At 43.8% G+C, this 16,145-nt stretch overlaps 1 protein-coding gene across 1 annotated transcript in view; it reads left to right on the top strand.

Moving 5' to 3' along the window:
- Positions 1-16,145, top strand: part of zfc3h1 (zinc finger C3H1-type containing) — a 44,431-nt gene that overhangs the window by 23,271 nt on the left and 5,015 nt on the right. The window contains 16 exon segments of the mRNA XM_084335597.1: positions 2,461-2,570; positions 4,259-4,390; positions 4,722-4,843; positions 4,944-5,045; positions 5,145-5,273; positions 7,808-7,982; positions 8,112-8,298; positions 9,040-9,234; positions 9,984-10,137; positions 10,140-10,189; positions 10,191-10,221; positions 13,484-13,589; positions 13,973-14,171; positions 14,269-14,363; positions 14,905-15,012; positions 15,496-15,600. Coding sequence (XP_084191723.1) covers positions 2,461-2,570; positions 4,259-4,390; positions 4,722-4,843; positions 4,944-5,045; positions 5,145-5,273; positions 7,808-7,982; positions 8,112-8,298; positions 9,040-9,234; positions 9,984-10,137; positions 10,140-10,189; positions 10,191-10,221; positions 13,484-13,589; positions 13,973-14,171; positions 14,269-14,363; positions 14,905-15,012; positions 15,496-15,600 — 2,000 coding nt within the window.

Consider the following 16,145-nt stretch of genomic DNA (forward strand, 5'->3'; position numbering starts at 1 on the left):
TTTGCAGTGAATGCGCGCCATGGTAATAATAATAATAATAAGCGTGTTTTTTTTCTTCCTTCTACCCAAGATGCACAGTTAGATATATAGATAGATAGATGCAGTGTGCTTGTTTTGCAGTGAATGCCGCGCGCGCGGTAATAATAATAATAAGCCGGGTGTTCCTTCTACCCAAGATGCACAGTTTATCAGGTGACTTACTACGTTTGGTCCGCGTTTGGTCCGATGAAGCGAACCGAGACCTATGTTTTTTGGCGGACCGAGTTCACGTGTTTGGTCCGCGGACCGAGTTCGACTGCGCATTCACACAAACCCGAAAAAGCGGACTATCGACTTCTGGTCCGATAGTCCGGACCAAACGGCTCTAGTGTGAAAGCGACCTAAATGATATCACGATATTTTTTGGCTATGTCACGATACACAATATACTAGGGATGGGCATTTTAATGAAAAATCCAGATTGATTGATCGCATGCTATACTCGATTGATCGTGTATTACTCGAAAAGAAAAAAAATTTAACTTAAAAAAAATAATAATAATTAGATTATTATTATTATTATTATTATTTTTTTTTTTACTTATTTTTGTTCATTCACGTATATATGTTTAAGGAAACCAACAGTTATAATCTTACACATACATGTGAAAAGATATGTAAAAATAAATAAATAAATAAAATAAAATACATTTTTCATACACATTTATAATTTCGATTTTTTTTCTTTCGATTTTTCTCATAGCTACGACGCCCATCCCTACAATATACATCACGATATTTTGACATTTCCTCTAAAGCACTTAAAAATGCTTGATTTAACCCTTTGAAGCATACAGTCACGCCAACATGACGATTAAAATAGTCCCTGCAACATTATGTCTGCATTAAACCATGAAGATGCTTTCAAAAATATTTTTATTAAGTTTCTAAAAATCTAAAAGAGTAGTCTACTGACACACTAATACAGAAGAAAATGTATTAACATCTAAGACAATTTATATAAAAACTCTTGGGTGCCTAAAAGACCTCTGCACAGTACTGTGTTTTCTATCCACTTTAGCCAAAAATACACACACTACTGTGAGAAAATAATAATCATTTTTATTATCAGCAATGTTATAACATCCTACTGGTAAACAAAGCACTGTAAAGGTGTGTGTGAATCGTCATCATATATATATATATATATATATATATATATATATATATATATATATATTACTTTTTAATTGCATGAAACATTATGAATAGGGATGTCCGATATTATCGGCCGACCGATATTATCGGCCGATATCGGCAGTAAAATGTGATATCGGAAAATATCGGTATCGATTTTTTTTTGTTTTTTTTTTTTTTTTTTTTTTAACATTTATTTAACCTTTATTTACCCAGGCAAGCAAGTAAGAACCAATTCTTATTTTATTTATTGTCAAAAGTATGCATGTTGGTTTAATTCAACAACAAGAGATATGTAATGTTAATTTTTACTTTTTTAATTATCATATTTTGCACAGATAATGCTTACATTTAGAAAGCCTTTTGAATGCATCCAGTGAAATTATTAATTACCTGAAATTATTCAGTTTTTTTGGGGGGAAACCCTGCATATATCGGTATCGGTTGATATCGGTATCGGTATCGAAATTAAGAGTTGGACAATATCGGAATATCGGTATCGGTAAAAAAGCCAATATCGAGCATCCCTAATTATGAAGTATTCTCTTATGCCGCTTTTCCACTGTCTGCGTGGTACCTACTCAACTCGGTAGTACCCCCCATAGATATAAAGACGGTACCCCCCGTCAGTGTAGCTGGGGGGCCGTGACGTCATCTTCAACGCGACACATGGACAAAGGATTTTGACGCTAGCTATGAATCCAGTGCCTTATTGGCTCATTTACGCTAGCCGCAATGCTAACGGTTAGAACGCGAGGCTACTACCAGTTCATCCGCCTCGGCGCCTCCATATTCCATTGCCGTTTCTGAATAAAACAGGTAGGGCTAACGTTTAAACTTGCTAAACTCTCCACTTCTCTCACGCTCTCGTATCCCCTTTCCCTGTTTCCTCCAAATAAACCACCGCCTCTCCCTCTCTGGGCGCGTGTGTGTATGTGCGTGTACGTGACGTAAGTTGGGGCGAGTGTGTGTGCATTTTGTTTCTGTGAGGGAGAGGAGAGAGTAAAGCGCTGCGCCAAAGTAAGTCTCTAGAAACTGGCGTGAGGGATTGTGAGAAACATCACGATGTTCACGATACGTTTAAAAACCTTCATACTGTTTTTTCCCTATCATGCACTTTTCCACAAAATAATCTACCTTGCCTATATTACTACCTACTATACCAATATGTCTTTACTACTATGCACTCAACACCATAGCACCCAAGTTTCAACACTGTTTTCAACATTATTCAACAGTCTGCTAAATTGACTAAATGTCTCGTGTTCCCATCTTGATTTGTAGGTGGTTGCCGTGGACGCGGAGGCAATCGCAGGCCCAGCAACTCGTACAGAGTTGAAGCCTACTCCCTTTGGACCATATCGTAGCCCTCTTCTGGTCTTTAAGTCTTACAGGTGAGACTTTCAGGCAACAGTATACAATACGCTTTGTTTTAAAGTCAGTGGTGTGACAGATCTGGCTTTCAGGCAGCAGTATACAATAATAATAATAATAATAATGAATTACATTTATATAGCGCTTTTCTAGACACTCAAAGCGCTCCCCACAATGTTGGGTGGAAATTGCCTCCTTCACCACCACTGGTAGCACCCAACCTTGCGCTACGCAGGCTCAATGGCTGCCATACACTTGGCACCAGGCACACATCACACGACTACACAATGGCTGAATGGCTCAGGAGACAGGGATTGATATCAGCCAATTAAGGGGAAGGGATGATTAGGTGGCCTTGACGTCAGAGACTTGATTGGTAATTTGGCCAGGAGCATCGTGGAAACCCCCTACTCTTTGCGATAGGCGTCCTGGGTTCTTTAACGACCGAGATTCAGTCAGGACCTCGGTTTAGCGTCTCATCCGAAGGACAGCACTCGCAGCTATACGGTGTCCCTATCACCGTAACGGGGGCATTGTTACTGACTAGTCCAGAGGACAGAGTGCCTCCTGCTGGACAACAACACCACTTTCCGACAACGGCCTTGACCGGGCCAATACGTTTTGTTTTAAAGTCGGTGGTGTGACGGATCTGGCTTTCAGGAAGCATCAAAGCATCAAATCTAGATTTGATTAGATTCAAATGTCTTGTCATTAAACAGCACAAGTACAGTACAACGAAAATAAGTTTGGCATCCAACCAGAGTGCAAATGTAACCGTGAAGTGCAATAGTAATATACAATGTACAGGTGATTAAACTGGGTACAAAATATACAAATTAGTACTACTGAGTATAGTGCTAATCAGATCTATGTACAGTGTTACAGGCATTGCAGTGTTACAGCGCAAACACACCAGTCGCACACTCAGGCACTCGCGGGTTCCGTGCGCGATCGCACGCGTGGCCGGGCACACCGAGTTCGACTTCAGAGCGGGTGAAAGTGCACATTTACATTGGAACAGCTGTAAATGCCTAGTCTATTGCGAAGTCAGTCCCCGTTTGAAGATTTTTTTTAAAGATTTCCAGTTCCAGTGTTCTATTGTCCATTTTGCATGTATAACCAGTTATTATATAATTAATTAGAATGTTAGAATTAATTTTAGAATGATGATCAGTGTGACTGTACTCCTGAAAAAGTATAGCAATATGGTTTATTTGTGTGCTGGTTGAACAACATCTATATGTTTGGTAATAAATAATGCAGATATTGAGTGTATTTCTGTTAAAATGCGCGTGGCGCACGCCTCTTGAATCCAACCGATCGCTTCCACCCCGCGAGTCGCGCGCCCGCTTGCAGCCAGTGGGCACAGCTACGTCCGTTAACATGGGAGCGAAAGTGAAGCGCTGGTCCCCCGCCCGCCCGCCTTCGCGCGAGACTGGTGTGTTTGCACTGTTACAGGCATAAACTAAAGACAGTATGGTAGTAGTCATACTGGCCAGCAGCGTAACTAGTAGTTAAGGGATATACAGATATAGTATCTACAGATATGTAAAAAGGATTATATGCAGGTATGTACAGACGGATGTGTATATATATATATATATATATATATATATATATATATATATACAGAAACAGTATACACAATTAATATACACTACAGATAAAATAGTTTGACGATTCTAACCATTTCTTGTTTGCTCCTCAGGTTTAGTCCATATTACAGGACCAAGGAGAAGTTATCACTTAGTTCTGTAACCTCCAGCAACACTGTGGAGCCTAAAAAGTGTTTCTGCCGGTTTGACCTCACGGGGACTTGTAACGATGATGATTGTCGGTGGTAAGTATGAATATCTGGTTCTAGGTTCACCCCAAACCCCAGCCAACACTCTCTCATTCTCTTTCTTTCTTTCTTTCTTTCTTTCTTTCTTTCTTTCTTTCTTTCTTTCTTTCTTTCTTTCTTTCTTTCTTTCTTTCTTTCTTTCCTTCCTTCCTTCCTTCCTTCCTTCCTTCCTTCCTTCCTTCCTTCCTTCCTTCCTTCCTTCCTTCCTTCCTTCCTTCCTTCCTTCCTTCCTTCCTTCCTTCCTTCCTTCCTTCCTTCCTTCCTTCCTTCCTTCCTTCCTTCCTTCCTTTTCACCATGTGATTTAATTCCTCTCCTTGTGTACTTTAGGCAACACATGAGGAACTGCACTTTAACTGGAAACCAGCTATTCCAGGATATTTTATCCTACAACTTGACCCTGATTGGCTGTTCTGAGAGCAGCTCAAATGAGGACATCTGTAGTTCTACAGGTGGGTCTAAATATCATCATCATATTCTGTAAACACAGTCTTAGCTGTTTATGACGAAAGGTCGCCATCTAAATGGAATCTATTGCATCTCTGTTTTCAGAAAAGTATATCAAGAAGCTCTTCGGCGCAAACAAGGACCGCATGGGAATCGACCAGAAGGCTGTCCTGCTCGTGAGCAAAGTGAACGAGAGCAAGAGACACGGTTAGATCCATACGAGTTCCCTGATTGAGCCTCTTCTTTCATCTTTTAACGAGATCAAAATGATCTCAACCCACATCATGTCTCCTGTCTCTTCCCCAGTCCCTCCCTACACCACATGTAAGGAGATCAGGGGGTGGAGGCCCAAGCCGTCGTGGCAGGCGAGCTCCAGCCCCGCGGACGACAGCGAGGATGACGGTGGAGACGGCAATCAGCCTCCAGTGAAATATGGTGAGGGTGACATTTACTGGAACCTGAGATTGTCCTCTCTCTCTCTCTCTCTCTCTTTCTCTCTCCTTTATTCTGTCTCTTCTCTCTTTTCTCTTCTGTCTGTTCTGTCTCTCTTCTCTCATGTCTCTTTTCTCTTCTCTGTTTCTCTTCTCTCCCTTCTCCGTCTCTCTTCTCTGTCTCTTTCTCTTTTCTCCTGTCTCTTCTCTTCTCTGTCTCTCTTTTCTCTTCTGTCTCTTTTCTCTTCTGTCTCTCTTTGTCTCTCTTTTCTCCTTTTCTCTTTTGTCTCTCTTTTCTCTTCTGTCTCTCTTTGTCTCTTTTCTCTTTTCTCCTGTCTCCTTTTCTCTTTTGTCTCTCTTTTGTCTCCTGTCTCTCTTCTCTGTCTCTCTCTTTTCTCCTGTCTTTTCTCTTCTGTCTCTCTTCTCTGTCTCTCTTCTCTCCTTTTTCTTCTCCCTCTTCTCTGTCTCTCCTCTCTTCTGTCTTTTTTCTCCTCTTTGTCTTGCTTCTCTCTCTTTCTTTTTCTTCCTCACTATTCTAGTCAGTCTCTCTCTCTCTCCAAAGAGCCTCATCAGTAGTCAGACAGTGCAAACACTGTGGGCGGGATCCACTAAGAATGGATTGTACGGTGGAAATTGCACCCTTAACTGCGCAGGGTTTGCGTGCGGTATCTGCTCTGTCTTTGCGAGCTATCCACTAAGGACATTGCGCGGATGAGATACCAGCGCAGACACGCCCATTATGTGTGCAGTTTGCTCCTGATCTGCTCCAGCGCAGTTGGTTCACGGAGCAGTCTGCCCTCCTGACAGCTCTGTTGGCAGATATCAGGAAGGGGAAAAATAAGCCCGAAATGAGGCATAGACAACATAACGTATTTTTCACCATTAGTATTCTGTTAATTTCATATTGCATTTAATTTACGTCGTCATTGCATTTGTTTGTCATCCACGAATAAAATATTTTGAGCAGACCTGTCCATATTGCAGAATATTTATACCGAATTAACGAATATTTTGAGTGAGCAAGCTGTATTTAATGCTTAGTTAGGATAATAGAACCTGCATTATCATATACTCCAGAATTAAACGTTTCATTGGCCTGCTTCCAGCGTCTACTCCTCACGGACCGACGACACGTTATAAATCATAGCGATAACTGCTTGGTGCAATTGGCCGCCAGGCTTTGTGGATGGGGAGCATTTTTGGACGAGGCTCATTTGCATAGAAAGGGGACATGTTCTGCCCATATTACCTCATTTAAATACGCACCAATTGCACCGGACGCAATGCTGACGGAACGCAGTTACCACCTCATTTCACCCGTTGCGCGTCCTCTGTGTATAGCAAACTGAGTTTCAGAGCTTTAACACATCCAGCGCCAAAAACGCTTTACATCGTTATTGCCCGCCATGCGTTGAACGCCAACGGCAACAACGCTGTACAGCGTTTTTGAGATCAATATTTATTTTTTTTCGCCATGGCATTCATAATTCATCCACCCAACCTCCGGTGCTGCAGCGGGACCCTGAATGGGCCTCAATACCGCCACCTGGTGGATGGTCGGGCGAGTTACACTCTCGAAACCGGATGTTGTGATCGGTGCGTCGAGGAAATTCCTCTGGCAGTCGCATCTTGTTACGTGGATCCAGACAAACACTATGGTGCATATGGATCGCTGCCATAACAATAATCGATATGATTTCGGCGTTTATTGCGCCATACAAACCGGAAATGGATGTAGGAGATCGGCGTCAAATAATTGGGATCTTTCTCATCCAGTCTCATCGGCGCACGGTAAGAGGACAGTAACGTTATTTTCAACCCGATTGTTTATTCATTTCACTGCAAACCATCTGCTCAACATATCAACCCATAGTAAATAAAGCCGTTACTGACTATCAAGGAATTATAAACGACCCCCCCCCCTTTCCTTCACGCATGATGAAGCATAATGTATACCGATCATATACATTTGAATTTTTTAATATAGTGTGTATGGGAAAGAAACGCCAATCGATAATCTATATTATGCTTCAGGGCCTATAACTACTGCTTTTGGAATTACAGCAGAAAAGATTAAAAACATACTTATATTCTCTACGCTAGTAACACAACAATGTATGAATGAAAACATATAACGTTCCCACATCCTGAACGATAGATAATCGATGTTGAATGGGCCATAGTAATGTCAATATAGCAATACAATTTAAAAAGTTATAGCCCTGCAAAGAAGGTAAACATCTCCATAGGGTTATAGTGCTGGCAGACTGGCTATATTGATGGATATAACCTATGGCGGGGAATGTGTTGAGCACCGGCTTTGCGTCGGAAAAAGCCGTGCAAACCCTTTGTGGATCCCGCCCTGTGTTCATTACAGAAGTCCCTCCAAAGCCAGACTACTTGTAAGCTTCAGTCTAGGCGTTTGAAATCAAGTGTTATTCAAGACACTTGCACCGGCCCAGTTTGGAACAGCTTTCTTCTTTTTATATATATATATTTATAAATCACTCATACTAAGCTATATATTCTCTTCCACAGATGACCGCTCAAAGGCCCGCTTGTGTGCTCTGGATGTCGTTACACCAGACGACAAGCGCTATTTCGTCAGCGAGACGGATGACATAGCAAACCTGGAGACCAGCGTCTTGGAGAGCCCCCGGGACGTGCAGCTCTGGATCAAACTGGCCTTCAAGTACCTCAGTCAGAAGGAAACGTAGGTCTTTTGAACATCTAGGGCCAGTAGTTCCCATCGATCCCCAGTCAAATCGGGAGTGTCTTTTACACTTTTTTTTCTTTCTCTGAATATGATTTACGACTCATCCACTCGTCCTTGCTCTCGCAGCGCCGCGTCGGAGTGCCTGGACGCCGCTCTGAACACGCTGTCCCGCGCGCTGGAGGACAACTCCGACAACCCCGAGATCTGGTGCCACTACCTCTCGCTGTTCTCCCGACGGGGCAAGAAGGAGGAGGTGCAGGAGATGTGCGAGACGGCCGTGGAGCACGCGCCGGACTCCCAAGTGTGGTGGAGTGTAAGCCCCTTCCGCGCCTAGCTTAGAAACGGAGCACGCACCCACTTCATACCGACAGCCATCAGACTGTATAACGCCTCACTGAGCCTCACTGAGCACAGCGTAACAGTATAAACTCTTTCATATCTTCCTGTACATCTGCATTTTACATTTTTACTGTACATTTTTACTGTATATTTTTGGCTGTATATTTTAGAATGTATAGTACATATTTAGAATGTATATTTGTAGTGATGCACCGATGTGAAAATTGTGGCCGATACCGATAACCGATATTAATATTGCTCTTCTGGCCGATACCGATATTTACCGATGTCGATATCTCTGTATAGAAAACACTTTTTTATGATAATCAAATAAAGAGCTATTTACCAAAACGCATATTTTTTTTTACTTTTGTAACTTATTTTCAGAAATGACTGATATTTTGAAACTTAATGCCAAAACATGTAAAAAGAAAAAAAAAAAAAAAGATTAAATATATATTTTTTTTAATATCGGCCCTATCTTGATATCGGACCGATACCGATGTGTAAAAAAACGGCCATATCGGCCGATATTATATCGGCGGCCGATATATATCGTGCATCACTATATATTTGTGTATCTTTGACTGTATTCTTATTTTAGATTTTTGACCGTATATTGTGAGCGAGTACTTCTATTCTAATTCTAATTCTATTTAAATGTTATGCAGTAGTCGTCCGTCTTCGGTGTTCATCTATCAATGTCTCCCTGCAGTATTTGGCCTTGGAGAGCTCGTTCGAGGGGAAGGACTTTGTGTGCGACCGGTTCCTGCAGCATCTGCTCAAGGCGGCCGCCTCGGTGGGCGGCGTCACGGAGAGGCTGTCCTTCCAGCTGCTGGAGGCTCTGCTCTACAGGGTGGACCTCAACCTGTTCACGGGCAGGATGGAGAGCGCGCTGGCCATTTTGCAGGTAAATGTTCCGGCAGCGTGGCTACCGGAGTAGAGCTCCGGGACTCATGATCGGAAGATCACAGGTTCGAGCCCCGGTCAAGGCCGTTGTCGGAAAGTGGTGTATTTGTCCAGCAGAGGGCACTCTGTCGGTAACGATGCCCCTGTTATGGTGATGGGGACACCGTACAGCTGCAAGTGCCGTCCTTCGGATGAGACGCTAAACCGAGGTCCTGACTGAATCTCGGTCGTTAAAGAACCCAGGGACGCCTATCGCAAAGAGTAGGGGGTTTCCACGACGTTCCTGCCCAAATTCCCAATCAGGTCTCTGACATCAAGGCCACCTAATCATCCCTTCCCCTTAATTGGCTGATATCAATCCCTGTCTCCTGAGCCGTTCAGCCATTGTGTAGTGTGTGATGTGTGCCTGGTGCCAGTGTATGGCAGCCATTGAGCCTGCGTAGCCCAAGGTTGTGTGCTACCAGTGGTGGTGAAGGAGGCAATTTCCACCCTACATTGTGGGGAGCGCTTTGAATGTCTAGAAAAGCGCTATATAAATGTAATGAATTATTAATATTATTATAAAATCGGCCGCGGTTTCCACTTCCCGTCTGTGGTATTTTTTTTTAGATCAAAAGCCCTGACTAGACAATACACCCCAGAGCGGACATAACAAAAAAAAACAAAAATGACACGTAAACAAAGTGCGGAGCAGCTGAGTAAACTTAACGTTTCAGTTCCCACACTAATCCTCCCGTCTCGATTTTCCAGAACGCCTTAAAATCGGCGAGCGAGAGGAGCATCGCCGACCACCTGACGGTGAGCGACCGCGCCCTGGTGTGGCTGGCCTTCATCCACCTGACTGAGTTCGACTGCCTGCCCTCCAGCCTGTTCGACCCGGCCAACTCCAACCCCTCCCGGGTGGTCAGCAGGAGCCCTTCCAGCTGCCCTGGAAAACGACGCAGGACATCAGCACCCCCGCCCGACATACTCACCGCTCTGTTCGAAGGTACGGGGGTCTCGTCTCGGGACCAGCGAGCGAGGCGCGATAGCTGCTGGATTACAGCGGGCTAACGACGCACAGCTGGGTTTTCTTTTCGAGGTGGGGGGGGGGGGGGGGGGGGGGTGGGGGGGGGTGGGGTGGGGTGGGGGGTGAGCTTCCCTCTTCTTCTCTGTTGTTCTTTGTTGTGTTGTTTTTCTCCTCTGTGTGATAATGTGTTGCCCGCGATCACATGCATCATAATGGCTAGGTTTCTGTACGGATAAGTCCAAACTTCTCAATTTCAACATTGTTATTTATTTAGAACATTTTGTTATTTATTGTTGTAAGTTAACACGCCACACAAATATCAAATGAGCATGTATAATGTTTTTAAATGTTTAAATATCAACATTACGTCTGGTCTTTCTAAAGACCCAAGAGATGGGACAGTAATGTGTATATATTAAGGCTGTCAAAGTTAGCGCTGGTATTAACGCGTTATCGCCCGATTCTATTAACGCCACTATTTTTAACTCGGGGTTAACTTTTTTTCTTTTAAATTTTTTTTTTTTTTTTACTAGACTTCACTCAGGTGTATTATTGATGCCTCATTGATACTATGTTTGTTTCTGAAGTGTGTGTGAGATATATAGAGGGAGAGAGGGGGGTGAGAGATGAGGAAGGGGCAAGAGAGAAAGAGCTGGGAGAGTGTGCGTGTGAGGGGGGGGGGGGGGGGGGGGGGGGGGGGTGATTACTCAGCCCTTGTGTGGGTGAATGTAACAAGTTCCTAACGTTTTCTTTCCCCTATTATTTCATGCACACTTTATTCATTGTTTTAAATTATTATTTTCTTTTAAGTTATTTTGTGCATCACTCTGTTTTGAATTTGATGCAAATTTGCAATGCATGAGGGTCATCCTTTTGTGTTAAATGGCTGCATAAAGCAAGCATGTGTTGACTCATGTTGATAAGAGTATTAAAACTTGGAACTTGAAAAAGATCTGTTTAACACATTGGGCGCCGGGCATTGTGCCCATCATTATACCCAGTCTGCCAGCGCTGTGAGCCTATGGAGATGTTTACCTTCTTTGCAGGGCTATAACTTTTTAAATATTATAGCTATATCTGCATTACTATGGCCCATTCAACATCGATTATATATCGTTCCGGATGTGGGAACGTTATATTTTTTCATTCATACATTGTTGTGTTAATACTGTCTAGAATATAAGTATGTTTTTAAGCTTTTCTGCTGTAATTCTAAAAACGCTAGTTATAGGCCCTGACGCATATGATAAATTATCGATTGGAGTTTCTTTCCTATACACGCTATATTAAAAAATTCAAATGTATATGATCAGTATACATTATGCTTCATCATGCGTGAAGGGGGGGGGGGTCGTTTATAATTCCTTGATCGTCAGTAACTGCTTTATTTAGTATGGGTTGATATATTGATCAGACTGATTGCAAACAAATAAATGGACAATCGGGCTGAAAATAAGTGTCCTCTTACCGTTCGCCGATGAGACTGGAGGAAAAATATCTCGATTATTTGACGTCGATCGCCTTGATCCATTTCCGGTTTGTATGGCGCAATAAACGCCGAAATCATATCGATTATTGCGTTTCGAAAGCGATCCAAATGCACTATAGTGTTTGTCTGGATCCACGTAACAAGATATTACTGCCGGAGGAATTTCCTCGACGCACCGATCGCCACTTCCGGTTTAGCGTGAGTGTAACTCGCCCGACCATCCACCAGGCGGCGGTATTGAGGCGTTGCAATCTCAGACAGGGTGCCGCTGCAGTCCGGAGGGAGGCTGGATGAATTGTGAATGCCATGGCGAAAAAATGAAATATTGATCCCAAAAATGAGTTACGCCGTTGTTGGCGTTCAACGCATGGCGGGCAATAACGACTTACGCCGTTTATGGCGCACAATGTGTTAAGGTAGATAAAAAAAAATATATTCGTTTGCGATTAATCGCGAGTTAACTGGACAATCATGCGATTAAATATTTTAATCGATTGACAGCACTAGTATATATATATATATTTGTGGAAAAGACTCCCTCTTGTCTAGTATATTACACTCTTATACTAAACATGTAAAAGTATCTAAATTTGGTAGCAATTGAAATGGAATTCGGTCGGTACCCTTAACACTTTCTATGCCCAAGGGTATTGCCCCTTTACCCCCCTTGAATGCCCACCATCCACTTCAATGTTAGCGTTAATAACGCCTAATCTATGTTTTAAATTATGGCTATGTGTCTAATCTGCCCGTCGCTTATCAAAGACTCATTTTCCAGTCAAAATAGTCATGGCAGATTTTTTTTTATCGCTTCATTTCCGCGTCATACCATTCTGAAAAGCACTCGTTTTCATCGCAAAAAAACCACATTCCTTGATAATCGCCTGTTACTGTAATATTCTAGAACGTTCTCATTGTTCAGCCATGTCATGAATCGTTTTCAAATAAACGCTAGATGATCAATATTATATGTGTACGCACGCACGCTGGTCGCGCAGCGCGCTGATGATCCCTGCTCATATTTCCTGATCGCTCTTACAGTCAAACAGCCTGTGGGACACATAGGGGAAACGCTTGTTTCTCCGTGAAAACGAGTCTGATTATCCTTAGACTGGTAACATATATTCCTTACCTGAGATCAGATGGTATCCAAATGGTTTATTCCAATTCCTGATTGCCATTCGAAAAAATCGCTAATTTGATTGATCCAACGTGTGTACTGCATAACAGATGTTCCCCGCGGCACAGAGACTCCAGAGTGAACTCTGATCGACCCCGGCTGCATCAGTGGGACGGAAAATGTGGAGTCAGAAATCCGTTACCCCAGCCACTTTCATTGAGTCCACTCCAAAAGGGTGATTTACCATCTGGGAGACGCTTTTTTCACATCTGAGCGTCTGGGGTGACTGGCTTTCCAACGGAAGGGACGATTGATGGAATATGATTTCAGATCGCTCAAAAAAAAAAGCAAAAATCAAAAAAGAGAATACTCGTCGTGGGCACTCAACCAGCGGGGGGTAAAGACGAGAATAGCCGTTTTGGGCACTCAAAGTGTTAAAGTACAGAGTTTGGTGCCCAACCCTAGTGATAATGTGTTGTCTTGATCACATGCGTGGTAATGACATCTACGCCGTCTTGATCACATGCGTGGCAATGACATCTACGCCGTCTTGATCACATGCGTGGTAATGACATGTGTGCGTGGTAATGACATGTATGCGTGGCAATGACATGCCGGGTTTCCCTCATCAGATGCGATCCACCAGTGCACCGACGAGACCCAGCCTCAGAGCGAGAGGATGCTGGCCTGTATGCCTCTCCACACCAACCTCATCTTCCTCAACAGTGTGCTGGAAAGGTGAGCCACGCACAGCGTTCATCCATCCATCCAGAGTTTAGAGTTTGAGGTAGAGCGGTCGTCTGGCAGTCGGAAGGTTGCTGGTTTTGATTCTCGCTCCTCCCGGGCAGCGTGTCAAAGTGTCCTTGAGCAAGACACCCCTAATTGCTCCCAATGAGCAGGTTGGCACCTTGCATGGTTGCCTCCACCATCGGTGTGTGAGTGAATGGGTGAATGTGAGGAACAATAACGGTGAAGTGCTTTGGATAAAAGCGCTATATAAATGCACCATTTACCATTTTACCATCTTTTTGGTGTCGGCCCATTATCCCGGGGTTTGTGGTATTTGTCTTTCGCGTCCGCTCGCTCGCACTAATAGACGCCGTTCTCCTGACTCTCTTGAGGTTCGACGTGGGTATCCGGATGTGCGAATCCCTGCTGGTGCTCTGTCCCGAGTCCTGCGCCCTGCGGGACGCCCTGGCCGAGCTCCACATCCGCGAGGGCAACGGCGACAAGGCGGTCAGCATGTGGCTCCACGCCCTGGCGGAGTGCCCCAACAACGCAGAGGTCTTCTACCACTCCTGCAAGTTCCTCATGGCTCAGGTGAGCTCGGGCGTTTTCCCCCGTAAGAGCAGCTGTTTTCCGGGCTTTTTATGCTTTTCCCACTGACACTCCTAGGGAACGTTGTCGTCTCCCACAGGACAAGTCCAGTGCCGTCGTGCCCTTGTTTCGGGGGTTCATACTGTCCCTCTGCGAAGACGAGCGCAGTCAAAAGAAGCCCGTGGACGTGCTACGGTGAGTGGATCGCTCGCGACTAGGGGTGTAACGATGCATAGATTCTAATGTGTTAGAATCGATGCATCGATTTGAATATGTTAGAATAGATTATAATCTAAATAAATAATCTTTTTATTTTTTTTAATGTTTTTTTTTGTGTATTGTTTTTATTGACCTATAGTCCATTCATGCTGAGTGAATCAGTTCCCCCAGCCACATTTGTGTATTCAACATTTTTTGGGGAATTAACTGATGGAAAATGAATCGAATTGAATCGTGGTCAAATGAAGAGATTTCATGATGCATTGAATCGTTGCCTGAATAATCGTAATCGAAATTAATCGTTGTGAGGTCGCATCGTTACACCCCTACTCGCGACGGACCCCCGTCTCGAACCCCGCCCCTCTTTTTTAGTTTGTTCAGTTTGCGATCGGAGGATAAAAAAAAAGAGGACAGGGTTTGAGATGGGTCTGTCTGTGCATGGTTAGAAATGTTGTTGGTGAACATGTGGAAGCCATGAATTCAGATTTTTCTTTTCTTCTCTGGATTGTATTTGTAGGCGTGTCCTTGGTATTCCCACAGAGGAGATACTCAGAGGCCCGATCATCAAAAAGGAACTTCAAGAGCAGCTCAGCCATCAGATGCCTTACCTTAATCTGGTTCACTGGTGTGTAATCTGTGTTATCTGTGTCATCTGTTAGCCTAGTTGTTACTTGGAAATGTAGGTCTGATGCCTTTGAAAGAAAACGTAGTCTCTGTTTACTTGTGATGTTTCACTAAGTAGGACAATTCTGTTGACTCATAAGACAGCGATTCGAAGGGAGCGGTTTCACGCCCCCCCCCTCCAACCAACCCACATGAAAGGAGACCCGTAGGCCCCCTCGCTGCTCTCACAGCAGGGGGCGGGGGGGGGGGGGGGCTTGATTAGAGGACTAACTTCAGAGAGACTCGGTAGAACACTGGAGCGCACACGAATAGAGGACAATACACTTAATTAAAGACGAATGTTTTTCGACTGACTCCGATGCAGCGCCGTGCATCAAGACGTTATGTATTGTTATGCATGCGCTCCAGTGTTTTGCTCCAGTGTCTCTCTGAAGTTAGTCCTCTATTCAAGACACAGCTAGTGTTGTAATCCTTCCCCCCACAGTCGCTGGCAGTGGCTGCACGGCACCATCGCGGACACGGTGGACGCGTTCGAGAGGGCCTTGGGATCGGCCATGCAGCTGGACGTGCTTCACAAACTCTGGACAGAGTAAGTCGCGCGATTTGCAGAATTCAACAGTGTGTGTTTCGCTTTGACAGTATTGACGACAATTCCTATACACGAGATTATTTGCTATCCTTTACAGCAGTGGTTCTCAAACTTTTTACACCAAGTACCACCTGAGAACGTAGCTGGCTCTCCAAGTACCACCATATAACTGGTGTTAAAATACAGTATTCAGCTATGCACAGTTCACGCAGGAGGCAAATGTATTCCTAATACCATTATTTATTGTTAACTTTTGTCAGACACAGCCACAATGTACAAAGGGTTAGCACTAGAACTAGCAAACGCTTCCACACAACTCATACAATGCAAGGGGCATTGAGAACATAATAACTAACATTCTCACATAGCAAGTGAGAAAATTAAGAACAACTGTATTTCAGCAAATGTACTTAATTCTCTCTCTATCTCTCTCTCTCTCTCTCTCTCTCTCACACAGCAAGCAATTGTCCGTCATTCTCTTTCTCTCACACTCACACTTTACCCTTTAAATGCCAGTGTTTGTGATGGGCATCACAAATTATTGT

The sequence above is a fragment of the Notolepis coatsorum genome (assembly GCF_963971535.1).
Source record: "Notolepis coatsorum genome assembly, chromosome: 18".
NCBI classification, from domain to species: domain Eukaryota; kingdom Metazoa; phylum Chordata; class Actinopteri; order Aulopiformes; family Paralepididae; genus Notolepis; species Notolepis coatsorum.